This window comes from Crinia signifera, chromosome 12 (assembly GCF_055691185.1).
Source record: "Crinia signifera chromosome 12, ASM5569118v1, whole genome shotgun sequence".
NCBI lineage: Eukaryota > Metazoa > Chordata > Amphibia > Anura > Myobatrachidae > Crinia > Crinia signifera.
This window is the reverse complement of record NC_139228.1, coordinates 42,940,447-42,964,930: the sequence shown is the minus strand read 5'-3', so window position 1 is coordinate 42,964,930 and position 24,484 is coordinate 42,940,447. Positions and strand designations below refer to the sequence as shown.

The 24,484-nt window shown below is 43.5% G+C and overlaps 1 protein-coding gene across 1 annotated transcript in view; it reads left to right on the top strand.

Moving 5' to 3' along the window:
* ZFYVE26 (zinc finger FYVE-type containing 26) overlaps positions 1 to 24,484 on the top strand; it is a 137,058-nt gene that overhangs the window by 51,575 nt on the left and 60,999 nt on the right. Inside the window, exons 20-26 of the mRNA XM_083166179.1 lie at positions 1,871 to 2,610; positions 3,148 to 3,344; positions 4,383 to 4,487; positions 9,917 to 10,039; positions 11,035 to 11,211; positions 12,690 to 12,933; positions 15,906 to 16,004. Of these exons, the coding sequence (XP_083022305.1) occupies positions 1,871 to 2,610; positions 3,148 to 3,344; positions 4,383 to 4,487; positions 9,917 to 10,039; positions 11,035 to 11,211; positions 12,690 to 12,933; positions 15,906 to 16,004 (1,685 nt within the window). The remainder of the gene's footprint in view (positions 1 to 1,870; positions 2,611 to 3,147; positions 3,345 to 4,382; positions 4,488 to 9,916; positions 10,040 to 11,034; positions 11,212 to 12,689; positions 12,934 to 15,905; positions 16,005 to 24,484) is intronic.

Sequence of the window (24,484 nt, the reverse complement as noted above, 5' to 3'; positions counted from 1 at the left end):
TCACTATAGCTCCTACACACACCAATATAGGGGAGTTTTCTAAGTGACTTTGCCAAACTAAGCATTAATATCGGCATTTGTTTGTAGGCCCCATAACACAGTGATGGCAGGGTCTTTGCTTGGTCCAATTTATTCAGTGTTTAGGAAAGGTTTTGATCCCAGCAGTATACTGTAAACTGACGGTGGTGAACAAACTTGTTCCTGCCTCTTCATGACACTGAACTAAGACACATTCGATGATGTCACCAGGTTTCCTGTTCCATGCAGTTCGCATGATGTGTCCATATAAAACATCTCCAGTATGAATGTGTAATTGTTACATATAATGAAGATTAATCCAAAACCCCTGTGCCTTGTCCTCCTGGATACTAGGACCCAAGCTGAGGAATTCTACACATTCCCTTGTGTTACCGTTGTGCTCCAAGTTTTATCATTTACTGATTACGTGCCAGCATAGATCTGGTCTTATATACTGTTTGGTATTGGATTATATCTGGCAGTGCTAGGTAATTATGTGTGGTCTAAAATAGGTTACAGAGTACTGTGGGATACGGTCATTCGTCGACCCTATTAATGTCGACATACATTAGGATGACCACTGAAAGTCGCCAGGGCTTAGGCCGACATTTGAAATAGGTTGACAGGGCTTAGGTCGAAAGGTTGACACAAGCATTAGGTCAATAGTCAAAAGGTCGATATGAGTTTTTCATATAAAATAGCATGCTGAACATAGTGAGGCACCGTGCCGGAAGCATGGCGAGCGCAGTGAGGCACCGTGCCCGACGCATGGCAAGCACAGTGAGGCACCGTGCCCGAAGCATGGCGAGCGCAGTGAGGCACTGTGCCCGAAGCATGGCGAGCGCAGTGAGGCACTGTGCCCGAAGCATGGCGAGCGCAGTGAGGCACCGTGCCCGAAGCATGGCGAGCGCAGTGAGGCACCGTGCCCGACGCATGGCAAGCGCAGTGAGGCACCTTGCCCGAAGCATGGCAAGCGCAGTGAGGCACCTTGCCCGAAGCATGGCAAGCGCAGTGAGGCACCGTGCCCGAAGCATGGCAAGCGCAGTGAGGCACCGTGCCCGAAGCATGGCAAGCGCAGTGAGGCACCTTGCCCGAAGCATGGCAAGCGCAGTGAGGCACCGTGCCCGAAGCATGGCAAGCGCAGTGAGGCACCGTGCCTGAAGCATGGCAAGCGCAGTGAGGCACCGTGCCTGAAGCATGGCAAGCGCAGTGAGGCACCGTGCCTGAAGCATGGCAAGCGCAGTGAGGCACCGTGCCCGACGCATGGCAAGCGCAATGAGGCACTGTGCCCGAAGCATGGCAAGCAGTGCGCCACACGATACGTTTAGATGGTGTCCATGACTACATCCGGGATTTAAAAAAATCTCATGTCGACCTTTTGACTGTCGGCATTCCCATTGTTAATATAATGCTTGTGTCGACATTCCAAACCTGTTGACCTTAGCAATGTCTACATATTTCAGGTGTTGACTTAAGCCCTGTCGGCCTTCAGTGGTCGACCTAATGCATGTCAACCTTAATGCAGTCGACACCATGACCCATACCGTTACAGTAATTGTGTGAAAGTGTTATCGGGCAGAATAGTTTTTCACTACGTAACATGGTGCCATAAAGCTGTGTAAAATATGAATATATTGTGCAGAAGAATATGTCTGATCTAAAACATCATCTTGGCAATCGGCGATATGAAGAGGCAAAGCTGCTTCACATTCATTCTCCTGCTCTGAACGGTTCATTTAGATAGTGTTGCCACTCAGTCATAGTCAAGTGAAGGTTTCTTTACCTCAGAGTATTTGTATATCTATAATATGTGCTACTTTTAAATAAAACCTTTTCCCTTTATACCCGTCAGGTTGTCCTCACTGTTGAAGAAGGAGAATCTGGGCTTGGACGTAGAGCAAGTGATAGTAGATTACTGCTGCGAGCCTCTATCTTTCTGCAATGGAAGGAAAGTGAGCCAAGCACATTCTCTGTCTCTCAGTATCCAGCAATCCGTACAGCAGTGTGTTGAGGTCATGTTACCCAACATTTCTATACCAAACTCCATGTGTTTCCAGGATGAAGAGGACAGTGATTCATCCAAACCAAATTCTCATGACTCGAACCAGTATACTCTCACATCATCTGCCTTAAACTTTTTAAAAACCAAATCCTCTTTAGCGGCAGCCATAGCCTGCTTAAGTGCGACAAAAAACCTAAAGCCAACAAAATCAGGACTGTCCTGGATGGAGCTACGAGGCCACAAGAAAGAGAGTCCCTTGGAGATGGATGCCATAGCTAAGGAATGTGACTCTTTGCTTTCAGAGTTTCCAGTCTTGCAGAGGTTCATTAACTTAATGTCTGGACCATTTCAGGATGGTCCTCAGGAAGCGAATGGGTTCAGCATTCCTGTCTGTGGAAAGCCGTGTGCCACCTTGGTTCTTTTAGGGCTCCACTCCACTTCAGCTTCTGGTGTAGTAACCGAATCTCTCCAAGAAGCGCTTTCAAAGAAGGACTGGACAAGTGCGTTCAAGGTTTTAAGTCTGTATGACCATGACCTGAAGGATCTTCAGAAGGTCAGAGATGCTCTACTGTGCTGTGCTGCTGCTGAAGGTAAGAGTGCCTTAGGAAATCATTGTTGTGCATAGGGTAAGCTGGACTAATGAGTTCATAACATAAAGCCCATTGAAAACCATATTAATCAATTAACTGGCTGATATTCCCCTCCATTTATGTTATTTTAGATGAATCAGATTGATGATGATTGTAATGTTGTGAAATCACTGCTTTACGTTTCCACAATGGCTGCTCCTCTTCAGCTGCCGGCTGGGCGGTGCTGAAAGTCTGCCAGTCAGCAGTAATTGGCTGCACAGCATCCAGCAGGGGAGGTCACAAGGATGCGGAGGGGCCGTCAAGGTCCGTCTGATATTAGCAGCTGCTTGAAGATTATCCTCTGACAGCCGCCTAGTGGGCAATTCTGTCTGGTCGGATCAGATACAAACGTATCCGAGAAAGCCCAGCCTGGCGTGACCACTCCAAGCTAGTGGTTAGCAAATAGCATATAGAGAACACCAAATTTGTTTTTGGTCATTTTGGCTTTTTAATATACAATTGTCATAGCTTGTGATTTCTATTTTTTTTTTTTCTTAGAAAAAGAAGGCTGGAAATTAATCTTTGCTGTTAAAGATCCCACATTGAGAAGCAAAGTGGTTCTCTGTTTTTTGGACAAATGGCCTTTGGACTCTTGCATGGAGATCTTGTCGTATTGTGTGTGTGAGACCAATATTGACAACAACCTTAAACTAGAGCTGCAGACCAAAAGGAAGGAATTGGACATGTACCGGAAGGTAGCAATCCATTATACTGTATATTTAGATGTAATGAATGTTTATGCTGTAACAGGGGAGCTGGTGCAGTGCTGAAGCAATCTGCAGGGCACATATTGCATGTTTTCTCACACTGCATGTGCCATATCCAAGCGTGCAGAAGTGCGATCAATGCAGGAACCAAGCGTATCCCTGCTTCTCTCTGATAGGGTGTGACTGGGCGTTCTCACTTAGGGCCTTATTCAGACCTGTGCAAATTTATTCTAAAAATGGTCAAAACCATGCTGCACTGCCGATGGGGCTGATGTAACATGTGCAGGTCTTAGTTTATTTTATTTACAGTTTCTTATATAGCGCAGCAGATTCTGTTGCGCTTTACAAATGTTGACAACACTGAAAGAACAAACTGGGTAAAAAAAGACAGACTTGGAGGTAGGAGAGTCCTGCTACAAGCTTACAATCTATAGGGATATAGGAGGGAAACACAAGGACAGGCACCAGTAATAGCATAGCAGTCTCACCAAGATGCAAGTCCAGAAGGGAAGCTATATTATACATGAGTGCCTCTGAGGGTTATATGAGTGGTACCTAAATATAATAGGCTTGCCTGAAGAGGTGAGTTTTCAGGGAACGCTTGAGAGTTTGGAGAGTCTTATTGGGTGCAGAAGGGCATTCCATATGGTGGGTGAAAGTTTTGTAGTTCGGTACATAGAATGATGGAGCAACTACTGCATGGGTCGGTGACTTGTATTCCGCACTACATTCGTTTAGGATAGTATTTTTTGTTGCAAAATAATTGGTATGAAGTAGATGAGGCATAATGATGTGACTTACGGTCGCTTTTCTTTTAGCCCAGATTACATATTTTCCCCTCAGTTTTGCATCCGTAATCTTATCTCCGTAATAGTTTATTAAATCCTTATTAATATTTTTATAATAATTGGTGTAAAATAGTAGATTAAGGCACATAATTTAAGCACTAGGTTACGCTCTCCAATTTCTACGTTATTTCTTGCAAATAGTTCCAAAAATGACACTATATTGATCTTCCACCCTCAGATTCTTAGCCTTAAAGATGATCTACCCTGGGAGAGCTGGCAAGTTTTAAAGGAAGACTGCGCTAATGATCCACAGGCAGTAATCTCTGTCATCCTAGATGCTAAGGTATGGTGTGGCGACTTGTTATCCTTACAGGGAGTGATTTACAGGAAGTGACTTAATCCACATTGTTTACATTAATAAAGAATTATTGTGTAACATTAATGCGGACACATCTGTATATATTACACTGCACTGATTACTAGTATACTGTTTAAAACCTTGAAATTCAAACACGTTTATGTCCTCTAATGACAAACTATAGTTCCCAATGCTTCTCACTATGTAGACCATTTGGTTTGTCTAAAATTATAAAGTTGACCTTTTTGGATCAGTGGGACTGATGCAGGGGAGGAGAACTTAAACATTGCAAATTATATATCTAGATCTCATAATTTGTAAATGGGCAGCACTCCGGTGACTGTAAGACCACAAAGTAAAAACACAGAAAAAAGCAGCGCTCACATTTAATAATGAGTGAATCAATTATTAAAATGTAAATAATTTATTTTCAACCATATATGTATTGTATTGCACAAAAGAAGCACATGTATTTGTCACAAGAAACAAACAATGAATAAACCCCAAAAATGAGCACTATATGGACAAAAAATTAAAATATTGTTTTAAAAAACAATTCAGATGACCAGATCTCACGTGTATAGGGAGGTCCCCAATTGGGGTGGAGAAGCAATTGATCCTGCACTGTCCACATACTGGACAATAGTCCCACAAGGTGGATGGAGTCCAAAAACGGCAATTTGTAATCCTTGGGGCTCACCGAGGGAGAGGCTGATGTTGGTAGCCTACCTTCAACCTCGTGGCCGTGGGTATCCAAGGTTTGTAAAATTGAGCCGAAGACTTCTGATGTTTTAGGGACAAAAGTGGTCAGATTATTGAGAAGGTGGGTCCTCCAAAGAGGATCTGGCACCAACACATTTCGCTGGTCCAACGCCAGCTTTGACAAGCGCTCATGGGGTCAACACTTTTTGTGCTGACCCACTCTTTGTACAGCTTACTGTAAGACCACAGCCTGTAGTTCTCAATGTTTCAAGATATTTATTTACCTCTACATCCTGATGAAGGTGGTAATGTGTGAGCGATTCATTGTATTGCGAAGCACTTGCACTTTAGGTACAGATGGAGCAGGTCTCATCCTGGCAGGGGATGGCACTGGCGTCGCCAGCCGCCATCCCCCGCCATGGTGATGGCGAGAAGGGGACGCGCGCGCATGAGAGGCGCGCGCGTCCCCTTCCGATGGCGCTTCCATCCGTTCCCCCGGGTCCCCGCCGGCTTGCCGGCGGTAACCCGGGGTCCCCGCCGCCTGCCCGCACCCCCCCCCCTAACCCCCCCTAACCCTGTCAGTCTCCCTGAGGCGGAGACAGACAGGGTTTCCGTCGCGCTGGAGACTGAGATGCGCGTGAGACGCACGCGCGTCTCAGTATATTCGCTGGCGAGGCTGCTGGCAGGTCGCCAGCGGGGACGTTCTGGCGATCCGCCAGCCAGGAAGGGAAGTGCCCCATCTGTATATGCCCCCAATATTTTGCGGGCATATCGCAGGGAGGGACCTGCTTGATGAGCAGTCTTGCACATCCTGAGCGCAGCCTATGCCCATGAGTTGAATTCTAGCGAGGATTCGCTAAACTATAACTAGATCTGAATCAGTCCCCTTGTGTGATTTTGGTCTGCACATGCTCAGAAAGGAAATGCAGGCATATGAGCGATGGCAGACTTGCCTACACCTGGAGAGGCTGTATCAGGGAGGGGAGGTAATGGTAGTTCATGCTGACCTGCAGACACACATGTACGACTGTTATGTCTTTTGCATCTGCTATACTGCCACTGCAAATGCAAATGGGGATATTTTGTAAAGCAGAATATAATGCGGCTTATCTTGATTTGTATGCATGTCAATGTGTGCACAGCTCTTAGAGGAAGAAGCACGTTCTATTTCATGTCACCTGGAGGCTAGTTTGTGTGAACCATCTGGTAGGTGGTTATAATCTGACATGTTTCAGTCTTATCACACTTTTTTTGCAGCTGAAGTGTCTTTTTATTGGGGTATATTTAATAGCTGGGGAGTTGTCACTGATATGTCCACTTAGCCCCGTAGACCAGTGATGGGGACCCTTCGGCTTTCCAGCTGTTGTTGTACTAAACATCCCAGCATGCCCTGCTACAGTTTTGCTATTTGGCCACTCTAAAACGGTTGCAGGGCATGCTGGGATGTGTAGTTAAACAACAGCTGAAGGGCCGAAGGTTCCCCATCCCTGCTGTAGACACTACTATGTGATAGTGTATATCGTTCAGTATGTAAGAATGATAGATACATAATCTATATATACAGTATGTCTAGTGACTGATTGTGTGTCTCTGAAACACTAGTTCAAGGGAAATCATTAAGGATATTGTTGTCTGCCTTTTATCGCGTAGTGTGTACAGGGCTTTAAATTTAAAGGGGCAATTTTTCTGAACTCAAAACCAGGTTGATTGTTTTTTGATTTAAGAAAAATACTAGCTTACCCTCTTGAACACAGATGTGAAGATTTACGGCAAGTTTATAGTAAATAGGCTAAACCCTCTGCTTCCCTCTCTGGTCTCCTGAGATCAGGTTGGATTCGTCCAGGGCCGACAATCCCCAGACAATACCAGGAGACTAGTCAATGTGCTGGATGCCTTTTCTGCGTCCTCTGGGCCACTCTTACTGCTCTCGCTGGATGCAGAGAAGGCCTTTGATAGGCTGCACTGGGGCTGACTGCAGTCTTAGGGAAATTCGGCATAAAAGGACGTGCTCTTTCCTCTATGTTAGCTTTATACTCCAACCCCACCACGAGAGTTTTTGTGAACAGCATACTTTCCACCCCATTTCAGATTACTAACGGCAACCGCCAGGGGTGCCCACTATCCCCTTTTGGTCTTCGCTCTTGCGATAGAGCCTCTTGTAGAAGCTATTCCATCCAGTAAGATGATTCAGGGCCCCACAATTTTCAGCACTGAATATAAAATGAGTCTCTTTGCAGATAATGTCTTGCTCACATTAATAAACACCGACGTCTTAGCAATGGAGGTATGGTGGCACTCGCAGGACGTCAGATGAAACAAATAACTTCCACACAGGGACCCGATCAAGTGGTTCAACGTTTCAGTCTTGTTAGACTTTTATCAAGAACAGAGGCCTCTGTTAACTGTAAAGACAATGATAGATATCTATATATATATATCTATATATATATATATATATATATATATATATATATATATTTATATATATATATATCTATATATATATATCTAGTTTCTGTATGTTGGAAGCAGGCACTCACCAAAAACGAACTTAGAGCAAGTTGAAATAGATGGTTTAATCAATCATCATGTATGTCGACGTTTCGATCCGCCACAGGGATCTTTGTCAAGACAAGAAATGTCACAAGCGAGACAGGCAGCACCAGGGAGTGTCAACGAACTTAGAGCAAGTTGAAATAGATGGTTTAATCAATCATCATGTATGTCGACGTTTCGATCCGCCACAGGGATCTTTGTCAAGACAAGAAATGTCACAAGCGAGACAGGCAGCACCAGGGAGTGTCAACTCCCTGGTGCTGCCTGTCTCGCTTGTGACATTTCTTGTCTTGACAAAGATCCCTGTGGCGGATCGAAACGTCGACATACATGATGATTGATTAAACCATCTATTTCAACTTGCTCTAAGTTCGTTTTTGGTGAGTGCCTGCTTCCAACATACAGAAACTAGATATATATATATATAAATATCTATATATATATATATATATATATATATATATATATATATATATATATATATATATATATATATATATATATATATATATATATATATATATATATATATATATATATATATATATATATATATATATAGATATATATATATATATATATAGATATCTATCATTGTCTTTACAGTTAACAGAGGCCTCTGTTCTTGATAAAAGTCTAACAAGACTGAAACGTTGAACCACTTGATCGGGTCCCTGTGTGGAAGTTATTGTTTCATCTGACGTCCTGTGAGTGCCGCCATACCTCCATTGCTATTTCTGTTCCTCCGCTGAGTGAACCAGGAAGGCACCCAGGCAAAGTAGCCCCTGAACAGCGGTGTGGAGTGCCAGTCTCAAAAAAGGTGTGTGTATGTATGTATGTGTGTATATATATATATATATATATATATATATATATATAGATAGATAGATAGATAGATATCTATCATTGTCTTTACAGTTAATTCAAATGGTATACAGTCACTAGGTAGACAAGAGGCAGATTGACATGCATTGGATCGATCACTGAAGGTCGACATGTCTGAAGGCTTTCTGATTCCCTTACCTCCTTCAAGCACTCCCTCAAAACCCACTTTTTTCGACTAGCCTATCCCTCCTCCTAACCTCTTTTGATCCTCCTATCCTGCCTCCGTTCCCATCCATTCCTACTTATCCTATTGTTTTTCGTTCGTCCACCCACCTCCTTTTAGTCTGTTAGCTCTTATGAGTAGGGCCCTCCTTCCTCACTTACTCACCCTACCTCTTTACCTCACCAGTGCTCCTGCCCTGTTCTTCCCTTCCTCTAATTCATCTTCAGTCTCCTCGACAATTTCCACACCTAGTTCAGAACTGATGCTGATTTTAGTTCTACCAGCTATACCCCTATTTATGCTGTATTTTATCAACACACCCTGTACATTACCTTGTAATTTGTTTTTTGTTTGCTCGGTACGGCGCTGCGAACACTTTGTGGCGCCTTATAAATAAACGTACTACTACATATGAATTAGGTCGACGTGGGGATTTTCACTTTTTTATTTGTGCCGACAGATGGTATTTCATGCCCTACTATCCACTAGGCGTGCCAAGCGTAGCAAGTCATCGTGTTCTAAGCATGGCGAGCGGAGCAGTGCACTTTTTTATTTATCGACTGTGTCAACATTCGGTATAAAAAAAAGTGAAAAATCCCATATCGACCTAATGCATGTCGTCTCGACCTTCAGACATGTTGATCTTCACGCATGTCGACCTTCAGTGGTTGTCCCAATGCATGTCAACCTTCCTCTTGTGGGACCCTATGATCCATACCCAATTCAGATGTGATGAAGGGTACAGATGTGTCCTCCTACATCTGGCCTCAATACACCATGCACCTCTGCTAACATTTTGTTTCAGTCACAACACAATACAAATAGGATGCACAAAGAGATTCCTCTAATTCATTTCATATGACACTTTGTATATGACTGAGTTTCTATTTGGAACAGAATTTGTATTGGAGAAAACCTGGCGCTTCTACATTGTAGAACTTTGTGTCAGACTCAGTCGCACACAGATATACAAGTGCAATAATTCAAAATAATCAGCAGAGTCTTCTTGTGCATTCTAGACTTATTGCTTTGTGGCAGACACAAGGATGTATGAGGACTTGCCCTATTTTGGAGTAACTATACTTGTACATATTTTTCCTGGTTGTAGGATTATACATTGTGTGAGGACTGGGGGCTCTTTTATCCAATTCCTAAAGATCTTTTGATAAGTCTTCACTGCGAGCATCTGCTACATCTTTTGGAGAATAAAGACACTGACAGATCTCTGCAGGTAAGTACTCTGGGTATGTCTTATGTAGTGATTACTATACTAAGGGTATCAAAGTATCTATGTCACTGTAGCTTGATCAGTAGGCCTCCGAATTTGCGCAGGCTCTGTAATTGCCCCTTCAATCCATAGGATCGCCGGTGTGGTGCACACTTCCGTGGCTAGGTCCAACGTGGGCGCAAATAATCACATCCACAAATGAAATAGATGAGGGAGGACACATCAGTAGATGCGTGTTCCATTTGTATTAGGAGTTGTTGATTAGCAATAAATATCATTAACATAAGATCCTGATCTATTCTTGCAAGACACCTATACTAGAAGTATATTTGGGACCTGATCTACAGAAATGCACTATTTTTCTATTCGATTTTGATTATAGAAACAAAATCGAATAGAAAAATGAATGGGCATCGACTGGTTTTTCTACATTCGATGCAGATTTGATCCCAATGTGCGCTCCCATGCAGTGTAAATAGAATAGAAAAATAGTCTTGTCAGGCGAGTCAAATCGAACGCATTTTGCGTACCATTTGATTCTAACCTAATCGAATAGGGATCAAATCGCAAGCAAAATCTCACCGCGTGTACCCACTATACCACCTATTATGAGTGTTGAGTCCAGGATCTTGGCACAAAGGAAGTGGTTAGGAGGATCCCAGTCACCAGCAAAGAGGTGTGTTGCAGGAGATACATATACTACTTTGCAGTAAGCGAAGTATTAAACAGCACTCCGGTGGTGCAAGGTTTACCCTTAGTGTCGGAGATTGCCTGTTGGCAGGTTACTGGCAGTAATCACAACCCCAATAGCTTTTTGTAAGATGAAACATGTGACCCGGGTGGCAACGAAAGCCTTCATTCAACCTGTCACTGGATGAGGAGTTAACTACATTTTATTTAGTAAGATATAGGTGTACTACACTGGGGGGTGTCCAGTGCTTTGACAGTTGAGGGTTCTTTATTGTGTGATAACACTTATGTGTTCTGTTCGTGTATAGCTGCTGAAGAGAGTGGAAGAACAGAGTCTGCGACTAGTGATCACCGAACAGGCGCTCCGCCAAAAACCCAACATATTCGCTAGCCACTTCTTGTCGGAGTACTTACTGACACATTTTCCAACTGGTCTTCTGGAGATGAATTGTGAAGATATAAGAAACATATACATGGGATCAAAGGTGAGCCAACTAATACCACTTTCAGACAGAATCCCCCCAAAACCCGTGTATTTCCTGGATACTAAAACCCGGCTAAAAGCTCTGACCCCCTTTCACACAGCACTCGGGTATTTCCTGTGTCAACCCCTATCACACAGAAGCAATAATCATAATCTGTTCTTAAATATATCAGTATACACTACGTGTAACAAGAGATGAAGCTAATACACCAAGGTTGAACTGGATGGACATGATTCTTTATTCAGCCTTAAATACTATGTAACTATGGGGTAGATTTATTAAGCTTTGTGAAGTGATAAATCGTTTTTATCACCAGCCAATCAGCTCCTACCTGTCATTTTTCAAACCAGGCCTGTAACTTCACAGTTAAGAGGTGATTAGCCGGTGATAAAAACCAGACACTTTATCACTACACTGAGCTTAATAAATCTGCCCCATGTAACAGAAGCCTGATTTTTCCTGCAATACACTGTGTGTCATAAGAAAAGGACAATTTTATAGGCACACAGAGATGAGGTCATGAAAAGTGGGTGGCGACTGTTCACTGCATTGCATTAACCGTGACACAAGGATATGTTGTAAACCAGTTATGTTTTATTGTTTTTATGTACATGTTACCTCACATGGGTCACCTCCAATATATATATATATAAAAGGTTTACCCACACTTTCAAAGTGCTTTATATTTTTGGTCAACAATAAAACAACAATGTCTAAAACAACATAACATTATAAGTGCAAAGAGCAATACAAAACTATATTGTTTTTTGTAACAACAAATTGTGAAAGACAAACCTGTCCCTGGTACACCCCCATGTATATAAATACACTTGCTATACCACTTATTGCAGGGTACACACTATAACGGTAATCATTGGCTCACATGGATGAATTGGGCATATATACGCTCCTAAATTGTTTAGGCGATTGGCGATCTGGCCTAATATTTCGCAGACTTATAAATCTTTTGACTAGACCAGACAACCAGGACTGGATGAAAACAGAGGTTATGTGGTCGTATACACTCACTGATATGGGTGCATGCATGCCCAACTTTACTAAGAAAGATTGAAATGTTGCTCCCACAGTAGTTCTGTATGTTGTCATTTGTTGACAGTTATAGCATAGTACCTACCTCCAATTGTCAGTACAGATGGAGCCCCTCTCATTCAGCTCCTGTGCTCGCCAGAATGTCCCCGCTGGCGAGCACTGACTGAGAGGGACTCCATTAGCGTCTGACACGCACGCGCATCTCTGTCACTCGGCGGCGTCTGGGCGGCGGAACCTCTGCTTCAGGGAGACGGGCAGGTTGAGGGGGGGTGCATGGAGGTGGCGGGGATGGATGGCGCGCAATAATCTACAAATAATATTGTAAATATTGCACATTTGTAGATTTTCTCCAGTGGTCTATTTAATTACAGCTAGAGATTCTATTCGTTCCACTGTCATTTTATTTCATTCCATTGTATTGTTCCTAGATGCTGCTGGCACTACCAGAGTCTGCACATTCCAACTATGAGCATCTCATTTCAAGCCCCCTACTTATGCTAGAGCAGCTTCTGATGAACATGAAGATAGACTGGGTCTCCATTGCAGTGCAGACCTTGCAGCTTGTCATTTTGCCAGAGTCCTCATTTTCTATTGAAGAAGTGGACACGTTGCTGTGCACTTACGCTGGAAAAGCCTTGGACATCCCGTTTTCTTTCAGAGAAAAGAGAACAGGTCAGTGAGCCTACAGATCACCCAGCAATACATGTTTTCAGGATGTTTTCTGTGATCTGTTTGAAGTAATGGTGTTTTGTACAGAAATCTTTATTATTTGGTACAACTACCTGTACAAACAGGGGAGGTATGTAAAAGTGATTTTTTTTCTTTTTATTGGCCATACTGTGAAAATGAGTAAAATGTCCCATACATTGCACCAAGACAGAAATATGAGCCTTGGTTTTTGTTGTGTGTTTTTATTTATTTTTTGAGTTTTCAACATAGGTTGTTGTTTAGATTAGCCCTTTCTCATAGGTTTTCATAAAAAAAAAAACCAACAACAACACAGGCTTCTAATGCTGCTTTCACATTGCCTAAACATTTGAGACCCGGTATTTTGAAACTGTATTTAAAACGGTATATTACCGTTTTAAACCCCTTTCACATCGCACATAAATACCGGGTCTCAAGCAGGTTTGCAATGTGAAAGCAGGACAGACAGTAGCTATAAGACAGCGTAGTGCATATGTAATGAGCTGCTCATTACATATGTGCATATGTAATGAGTGGCTCATTACATATGTTCATATGTAATGAGCGGCTCATTACATATGCACTGCGCTTTTTTAGCTGCTGCCTGAATCCTATATACCGGTTCAGAGCCATTCACACTGCATAAAAAAACGGCTCTGAACCGTGTAGGAAGGCTAAAAAATCTCCAAAATACCGGTTAAGAGCTGCAGTGTGAAAGGGGTATTATTCAGAGCTGAGCTGAATTGCCAAGTAGGTTTCCTTTATACAATTGAGGGTGACTTGGCTTGTCCCATATATGGCAACTAGATTTTCTGATATTTTCTGATACTGTGTTGGGTATAACTGGGATTTTTGGTACTTATGTAGTATCTGGGCGTCCGATTTTGTGATTGTATGCCTTACCTTAAGGCATACAATCAGATGCGATGCGATTCGATGCGATTTTGCATAGGATTCAATGTTAAGAAGGTCCTGTTCATTTTCCCACTATCCAAGTGGGCATAGAGTTGATTTTATATAGCGTGGCGAGCGCAGCGAAGCGTAGCGAGCCCCGCGAGGGAATGCATATTTCTTAAAAAGTATTCTGTGTCCCCTCGCGGGGCTCTCTACGCTCGCCACGCTTCGGGCTCAGTGGCTCGCTACGCTCGCCACAGGTTTATATCCAACTCCATGCCCACTTGGATAGTGGGGAAAGGAAAAGGACCCCTTTTTCCCATTGAATTCTATGTTAAAATGGACTCAGACCATTTTAACATTGAATCCTATGGAAAAATCTTGACCATCGCATACGATTTGGTCGCATGCGATGCGATTTCTAAATCTGACGCCCAGATACTACATAAGTACCGGATTTTTGTTTTCATTCACCTAGTGGCGGGTGCTGGGACAAGTGGGTATGGTGGGATGCCTTTTCCTTGGCGCTCTACAGGAAGGGCACTGGCTTGTTAAGTAGTTTTACCGGCCTCCTGCTCTGCACAAAGAGCTGCTGTGGCTGTAAAACTGTATACACATAAAACCTAAATGCTAACGAATCTTAATGGCGCTTGTACCAAAGCCATTAGTGTGCTTAGTAGGTAGACAGAAGCACATAAAGGGGTGAAGGCTGTGCCTTAATGAGTACAAGTACTTCCTTTCAACTGCTGAATCCATGTTGACAGCCGTGACCCAAGATTGAATACCCCCCATAGTGTGACATCCTATGTAATAAAAGGCGAACTGCTTCTCCCCTCTTTGGGTGGAATTCAATTGTTTAGCACGACCACCAAGATGGCGCAGATGGAACAATTCCAGTGTTGCTCCCTAACTTTATGTCGTTTTGATGGGCTGGTAACTACTGCATCACAATTCTAAGTGTTGTACAGATATTGCTACATCTTGGTGCGCCAGGACTTGTGTGACGGGGCTTCAGCTGAGCGTCTTTTTCACTCAATTGCGTGTCTTAATCATTATTTTGATATGTGACATGTGCAGCTATGTGCTACGGAGTCTTAATCTGTATATGAATCACTACAGTGTAGGGGACGTATTTTTCATCGTGCCAAGTTCTGCGTTGCTTCGTATACAGAGTCAGACTCCGTTGGATACATATATGCAAGTGCTGCATAGCAAATTAATCAGCGCAGCTCATGATTGGTTTTGTCATCCGATGCGACTAAAACTTATATTTGGGTGAAATATATGCTACACTGCACAGCACGACTTACTCTTGCAAAATACATGACATACCCTATAGATTGCAAGCTTGCAAGCAGGGCCCTCCAACTTTTTTTCACGATCTGTAAATACCCAGTTTGTTGTATCACTGTCTCCAATTGTAAAGCCTTTTGCAATATGCAGCGCTATCTAAGAAATGTAATAAATAAAGTACACTAAAGGCTAGGGAGATTTGGTCCGATCTTACCCAATTCCGACAGATCGAACCGATAAATCTGACCAAATATCATTTTTTTTACATCCCTTCCTACCCGATGCGCAGTCCCGTGCGCATCGGATCGGAGTCTGGAGGTCAGATGTGCTGCACATAAAATTTGATAAATTTTTGCAGCCTGGCGGCAGGGCAGGGGACGCAGAAAGGCAGTGGGCGAGGGATGTCGTGAGCTGCGAGGGGATGGCTGCCCAAATGAATGGGCAGCCAGTGATTGGCTGAGAGCTCAAATGGGAGGCAGCTGATTGGCTGAGAGAGCTCTCAGCCAATCAGTGGCTTCCAATTCATTTGGATGGGGTTTTTTTTTTTTTTTGCAGCTTGGCTCCTGGCTCTCCTCGAACCCCCCTAATGTATGGGGACTTTAGAGTAAGTGTATAAGAAGCAAAGGCCTAACTATAGTGTCTTTGGCGCCCAGGGCAAGATGAAGTGTGTGCTCCCTCAAACGAAAAAAAAAAAACCATCCCTGCAGGCACTTAAGCGATGACTGATGATAAATGCATCTGAGATAATGCATTATTTTAATATTTTGTAGATTCTATGAGTCGATTTCCAGAAAACATGAATCCAACAGTAGAACCGGAAACGGTCAGATCGCCCTCGCCAACAGACCAGTGTCCGTCACCTTTCTCTGGTAAGGAAATAAGACTCCCATCTACAAAACGTATATATAGATCAATCCCTGATGCTTAACGAGAATTATGGACCATGGGTAAAATATAATCGGGTAATGCTATTTTGTAAAATGTGTTCGCTCTTTCACAAACATAGCCCAAAAAATCATCTAAGTGCAACCAGCACCCCAAACCATATGTGAGGACACTGAGCAGATGAGACGGAATAATGGTTTATATTTCACGTCACACAGTAATAGATAATACACAGGAATTCCACACAGGAGTTAAAGGCAATGTTAAATGGCTAATCATGAAAGAAAGCCTTGCTAGTCTCAATGTCTTTGTGAAACAAAAAGTTACATTGAGTGTTATCCATGGTGATTGCAGACCATCACTGTAGCAATTGTCTTTTCTTCTACGGCAGATGTCAGGGGCCAAAGGAATAACAGTGGGTATAGAGTGAGGTCTCGACCAATTCCAGCACCAGAAAGGTTAAAACTTCTGGCTGCTCAGAGACAGCCCAGGCTCCTCCCCTCCTCTACCCCGCCTCCTAGGCTAGTTACTTTCAGTTTTAGTTGTGCTGGCAGGAGCCAACATGCACTTTAGAAAGGTATGGGTTTTGGGGTATCCAGCAATATGCTGGTACACCTAGGTGGCGCTGCTTAGCCAAAAATAATGTTATACTCAGTCAAATCTGAATCAATTAGTATACATTTATTAAAACATAATTTCATCAATTAAAAAACATTTCATAGACAAACGTAACATATGTTACGTTTGTCTATGAAATGTTTTTTTATTGATGAAATTATGTTTTAATAAATGTATACTAATTGATTCAGATTTGACTGAGTATAACATTATTATTTTTGGCTAAGCAGCACCACCTAGGTGTACCAGCATATTGCTGGATACCCCAAAACCCATACTATTTTTTCCAGAAGAGGTACACAATTCCTCTGATTAGGAGGCTGCAGCTTAGCTAAAAAGAGCCAGCACCCTCATATACCTGTAAGAAAACCAGCGCTCTTGCAGTGACCCTAGTGGTCACAAAAATATTGTTCACTTTAGAAAGGGGCTGCTTTAAGCAGCCTTACTTCACTTTTAATTTTTTTTCTTTCTTATTTTTGCCCTCCATCACCCGGACCCGGCAGCCGCACACCTCCCACGTGGCTTCCACAGCGGGGTTGTTCCGACTGGCTCCAGGCACTGGGAGACCGCAGCCGAGACGGGCCCCAGGACATCAGCGGTGACAACCGCTTCAGGTAACGCGCTTCCTGCTGGGAGCGCGCGCGCACAATAGCGGCTGAGAAGCCCGGCAAGGGGGATCGCTGGGCTGCACTAGCAAGCGGCCAGACAGGTCCGCCTTCTGCCCCGGATCCCCGCCATTTTACCGCCACCGCACGAGTCGTTAATCCCGGGTGGCCATTTGCTAGTAGGGGGAGGGAGCCTCTCGTCACACAGCCCCTCCCCCGGAGACAGGGTACAAGATATACCCACGTGCGTTTCCTGCCCTGGTCTCTTCCTGCCTGTCTGCTGCACGTGTAAGAGGGACACAGAGAGCTCTCGGCCATTCTGCAGTTCCATCTCTTCATGGCTGGGCCATCTGGGCTATTCCCCCCTGTACCTCTCCTTCAAGGATACCAGGTTACAGTCATTTATGCTCCTGCCGGCCTTAGTGCTTTGCGGACCCCAGTGCCAGATTTTTATTTGCATTGTATGCCTTTGTATGTGTGCTGTGTCCCCTGTTGTTTTAACACTATCACTGCCTGTCAGATGCATATTGTGTTAATTGTTACAACTAGCTGCCTCTTGTACAATGTCAGAGGACAGCGGTGATGACACATGGGCTCCTATATTGGTGTCCTGCACACGTTGCAAGGCGGGCGTCCCTCAGCTTATAGAGGGATTATGCTTTCAATGTATAAAGACGCATGCGCAGCCCCCTGTGGCAGCTTCCTCTCCGGAACCTGCCTGGGCCCAGCTTACCCAGGTCATGTCACAGTTAATAGACAAGCTCTCTTCTGCACCGTCCCTGCAGCCTAATACATCCAAGTCTCAGGCATGTGCCCCCTCCGAGGAGCCTGCCTGGGCGCGTGCGTTGGCAGACTCAGTGCGGGGCATCCGTACCTTCTTAAAGGGTAATAGCCGTAAGGCACGGGTCAGGGCGACTCCTTCCACCCTCCTCCATCAGGACACTGATACAGATGACACTGATGAGGAAGAGGGACAACTGGTTGACGACAGGGTTGATGGAGATGCTGACGAAGCCTCAAAAGGCGACACCGCAGCACGCATCGATGTGGGGGCACTGGTAACTGCGGTTAGAGACGTCTTAAATTAACAGGACACCTCTGAACCCCCTCAGTCTTCGGGCCCATCCTTCAAACGTCCCAAGTGGACTCTTAACAGTTTTCCCTAACTATACGGACCTAGAGGATGTCCTCGGGGAGGCCTGGGTTTTGCCTAATAGGAAGTTTTCGCTCCCTAAGTGGTTTAATTCCTTTTACCCGCTCCCTCCAGAGGATAGGGTTCTCTGGGAGACTGCTCCTAAAGTGGATGTACATAGCGCTTGTGGGTTCCTCTACTCTCCCCATTCCAACCGCCTCCATTAAAGATCCCACTGAACGAAAGTTGAAGAACTTTCTTAAGCTTATCTTTACAACTTCTGGGGCGGTTGCGTGGCCTACTCTGGCATCTGCCTGGGTGGCGAAGGCCATGATAAAATAGATTTCTGCCCTCGCTAATATTATTGCAGAGGGGGGTAGTGCAGATGACATGTTACCTGTTCTTGACACCATGCATCAAGCTGTACTATATTTGGGGGAGGCCGCATTAGATGCAGCCACCCTTACCTCACGAGTGTCCACCTCGGCAGTGGCGGCGCGACGGTCTCTGTGGAAAGCGGATGCTGATTCCAAACAAACACTTGAGGCTTTACCTTTTACGGGCTCCCTCTTGTTTGGATCAGTTAGACAAAATCGTGGCTACGGTGGCTGCCTCAAAGGCGGCTTTCCTGCCATCCACTCCTACTCCACGTATCCGGCAGACGTTCCAGTACTTTTGTTTTCAGGGTAGGGGGCAGTCGTTCACAAAAGCTCAGCCCCAGCCCGCAAAGTCCTCTAAAGCAAAGGGAAAACATCCCTGGACCACCAGATGCCCTGACCCCAAGCCCGAGGATAAGCCCTCGCATGACGGGGCGGTGCTCCACCTTGGGGATACCAAGGTGGGGGGTCACCTGCTACGGTTTTCGGGCGTTTGGCTATAATCTACAACAGACGCGTGGGTTCGAGATGTGGTCTCAAAAGGCTATACCATAACTTTTCGCCGTCGACCGCCAAGCTTGTTCTATTCAACAAGTTCTCCCAAGGACTTGGAAAAACGCACAGCCCTGGAGCAGGCCATACAAAAAGTACTGTTGGCAGGGGTCATATCTCCCGTTCCGGTGTCGCAACAAGGCACTGGTTTTTATGCCATTCTTTTCTTGGTGCGGAAGCCCAATGGGTCTTTCCATCCTATTCTAAATCTAAAGAGGCTCAACAAATTTCTCAGGGTCCCAAAGTTTAAGATAGAAACCTTGCAGTCCATTGTTCTGGCATTACAAGCAGGTGACTACATGGCATCTCTCGACATCCAGGATGCGTATCTGCATATACCCATCAAACAAGAACACTGGCGGTTTCGGTTTCAGGCGCTACCTTTCGGCTTTGCCACGGCTCCCCGAGTGTTTACTAAGGTCATGGCAGTGATGGGCAGTACTCTTTGCAACCAGCTTGTCCGGATTCTTCCGTATCTGGACGATTTGTTGATACTGGCACAGTCACCTCAAGTTCTCCAGGCACACTTGACCAAGTCGTGGTGGTCCTGGAATGCCACGGCTGGGTTATCAACTGGCCCAAGTCATCCATGATTCCTACTCAATCCATTGTTCACCTGGGGGCTCTGTTGGACACAGTCCATCAGCGGATTTACTTGCCGGAGGTACGCCGCAAGGCTCTGCAGTCCCGTGTTCAGCATCTCCTCTCCCTCAGGTGTGTCTCAATCCATGCCTGCATGAGGGTCCTGGGCTCCATGGTGTCGGCCTTCGACATGGCAGAGTATGCACAGTTCCACTCTCGCCCCCTACAAGAAGTGGTCAGGGTCGTACTCCAATATACGATCACACCTGATTGTCTTGTCTCCGGTAGCACGGAACTCCCTGTCCTGGTGGCTTCTAGATCAGAACCTCATGGAAGGCAAACAAGAAATTATTCCCTACGGAATATACAGGCGCTTTGACACGAGCTGTTGCTTCCATGTAAGCTGCTGCTCAAAATGTGGGGGTAGTCAATCCCCACTAAAAAGGCAAGAAAGGGAGACAAGCACAAGGCAAGCCGAGCAGCGCTATAAATGATTGTACTAGATGATTGGAAATGTATGAAATATTTTGCTCACATAAAAATCACAATAAAATACACAATATTACAATACAATAAAACAATGTAGGGGGGAAATAAAAGTAAATTGGAATGAAGGTAAAATAAATAGCCAAGCTTCAATGGACTCATGCAATAATTGGTGAAAATAATCACTGGTTGTAGTAACTGGGTGTATATTACCACATGTAGAACCAGGTCCCAGGTGAGTGGAGAATGAGCTGGAGTCCTCACGATGTACGCGGTGTGGCTGTCTTTACCGCTGGAGGGTGTATCAGTCGTTGGAGCTCACTGGTGTAATTTTACCACATGTAGAACCAGGTCCCAGGTAAGTGGGGAATGAGCTGAAGTCCTCACGATGTACGCGGTGTGGCTGTCTTTACGGCTGGAGGGTGTATCAGTCGCTGGAGCTCACTGGTGTAATTTTACCCATATAGGGAGACGAAAAGAGGTGGTGAAAGTCACCAAAGGGAGTCCTTTTTCAACGAACCACCACCTGGGATATCACTGGCTGGGATGGAGGAAACGGCTTCCGTGCACAGTTAAATGTGGGCACATGTGTGCACAGGAGGATTTTTGCAGATGTCCTGAGAAAGACTGTGCACGGTGTCCGCCGCTATGTGGGGGGGTTTTAAATGAGAAGTTGGAAAGTCCACGATTTAGAGGCAATATAATTGTAAATCCAGAGGCTGGGATGAAGCACCTTACGCGTTTCACTGCGTCCTGCAGCTTTATCAAAGGTGTTTTGGCTGTGTACCTGGCTCAGGTATTTATACCTTACTTAATGAAGGAGTGAGTAACACCTGTTAGGTCCAATCATCAGTATAAGAGCAGTTTTATTAACCTTTTCTGATAGTTTTCAATAAATAGATATGGAGGCAGACATATATCTATGATAAAAAAATGAACAGTAATCATTTATAATAAAGATTATTAAGAAATACAAAGATAGCCATATATAAGCTCCGATCACATGATCGGGGTCACAAATTAGTAATATGCATTGACATAAATGATCAGCATTATTAGGTCACTATGGTGATCTATTTGCTGTATGTACCAGCGTTTATCTGTAACCAAGTGGGAAAAAGGCAATTTTATTACACTTAATAATAATATACTATGTGCTGCATTAGATGTAACGCATTTGCGTTTCATTTGAGTGATAGCAAGTACTTCCGGTATCGTCCCGGATACGGTGACGTAGTAGCCTGACTGGTGGAGAGAAGGAGGAGGGACGGTGCATATAAACACTGTGTTGGTGTAACTTGAGCGGTCCCATAACAATAATATGCCCGCACGCTTAATGTGTAGAGGCGTCATTGCGGACCACGTGTACATCACGTGACCGCAGTTCGAATCTCCCAGAATTAGATGTTATATCGCGGTCACGCATGTATCACGTGATCAGGATGGATCTCTACTGGAACGCATATGCGCTCCAGAGAACGTCATGAATGTCACGTGACCACAATTTTGATAGATCGTAAATAGCATGAAAGTAACAAAGTTTCATGTAAAAATGTTACTATTGGTTTAGAATGTCTCGAGCTATGCCATAGAACAGATATAATATCTCAGTATATGAGTTAAATTAAAATAAAAAAACAAAAATGGATAAAAATGAGATTTCTTGAAATGCGTATTGCGTCCCTATGTAAAGAAGAATAATGAACTAAAGTGATTTTTTTTAATAAAAAAGAAAAAGGATAAAAATATATATAACAAAATAAATAGGAGATTTAGTAGGAGCATAATAAAGGACAATCCATTAATATATTGTAATAACAATGAGAACTGATTTTGAATATTACTGTGTATCTAGTTTAATTTAAATACATGAATTTATTTCTAACATATGCAGCAAAAATAAATGTGTTGGATTATTTTTAATGTTTTAAAGCAGACCCTTAGTCATGTCGAGGAATTCATAGAACTATATTCAGTTCCATTGCCTCATTAAGACCCCTTTGGAATAAACAATCCATTTTGAAGGTCCAAAAGATCTCCTGTTTGCACAGAGTACGGAACCTGTCACCACCCCTTTTAGTGGGGGGTATATGTTCCAATCCAGTGAGTCTTAGGTGTTTAGGGTTATTCTCATGATATTCGGCAAAATGCCTAGATACGCTGTGTAGTAGAGAGCCTTTCACGATATTGCGGCGATGTTCAAGGAAACGGGCCCGTAGCGGTCGTGTTGTACGGCCGACATATTTAAGGTCACAGGTGCAGGTAAGGAGATAGATGGTAAACGGTGTATTACAATTGATGAAACCCCGAATTTTCATGTTCTCTTTGGGTGTATTAATCATTGTTATTTTATTATCAATGTAATTACATGTAATACATGGGTTGCCACCACATTTGTAGCAACCCAGTGGTTTGACAGGGAGCCAATCTAGGGTAGGGGTCATTAGGTTGGTTGTAGCTTGGGGGCATTTCAGGTAGCTGGGAGCTAAAAGATTTTTTAATGATTTGTTCTTCCGAAAAATGAACTGAGGTTGGGAAGGTAGAACTTCTCTCAAAAGACAATCTTGTTTTAAAATAGAATGATTTTTTCTAATGATTTTTTGTATATCCAAATAATCTCTATTGAAAGTGGAGATGAAAGCAATGCGGTTATCATTCATATGAGGTAAGGTTTTTGGTGTTTTATCACATAGGAGAGTCTCTCTATCTCTTTCTCTGCTAGATTTATATGCCTCTTGTACCAGTTGTGTGGGATAACCACAGCCTTGAAATGCTTTTATGAGACCTTTAGCTTGATGGTCAAATGTGTCAAGTTCAGAGCAATTACGTCTGAGTCGCAACATCTGCCCCTTGGGTATATTTTTCACCCAAGGTGGGTAGTGAACGCTCCTAAAATTTAAGTAGGAGTTGGTATTCACTGGTTTTTGATAATTGCTGGTTTGAATGGACCCATTTGTACTAGTGAGCGTCAAATCCAGGAAATTGATAGTCTGTGGGTGACAATCATATGTGAATTTTAAATTAAAAGGGTTTGAATTTAAGTGGGAAACAAAAGAAGTGATAGAAGTGATATCCCCATCCCAAATAAAGAATAAATCATCTATATAACGGCCATAGAGGACCAGATTCGCACCAAAAGAGGACCCCCATATGAGTTGGTCCTCAACCTCCCCCATATAGAGGTTGGCATAACTTGGCGCGAACCTGGTCCCCATGGCCGTTCCCATCACCTGTAAGTAAAAAGTGTCCTGAAAAAGAAAATAATTGTGTTGTAATATAAATGAAATGGCATTGGTGAGAAATTGTTGTAATTCCACCATTCTACATGTGGTAAATTTACACCAGTGAGCTCCAACGACTGATACACCCTCCAGCGGTAAAGACAGCCACACCGCGTACATCGTGAGGACTTCAGCTCATTCTCCACTCACCTGGGACCTGGTTCTACATGTGGTAATATACACCCAGTTACTACAGGTCGAGTATCCCGTATCCGAATATCCGTTATCCGAATTATTCCGAAATACGGACATTCCAGAAAGTGAAAAAAAAATTTTTTTTTGCTAAAAACTCACTGGGGACATATGTAACAGCATCACTGGGGACATGATATGTAACTGGCACTATATATGTGCAAGACAATGATTGCTTGGCATTCAAATTCAGTGCTGAGATAGTACACACATTTTGTTTCACGTTTTGAAACCTTGTTTTTTGAACAATTAAAATATGTTTGTGTGTATTTTATGTGGTAATAAAATATATTTGTGTGTATATTATGTGTTTATACAGCATAAATGCAAGATACTTCAAAATACATCATTGAAATATTAAAATATTCCGAAATACGGAATAATCCGTTATCCAAAATTCTCCTGGTCCCGAGCATTTTGGATACGGGATACTCAACCTGTACAACCAGTGATTATTTCCACCAATTATTGCATGAATCCATTTAGGCTTGGCTATTTATTTTACCTTCATTCCAATTTACTTTTATTCCTCCCCTACATTGTTTTATTGTATTGTAATACTGTGTATTTTATTGTGATTTTTATGTGAGTAAAATATTTCATACATTTCCAATCATCTAGTACAATCATTTATAGCGC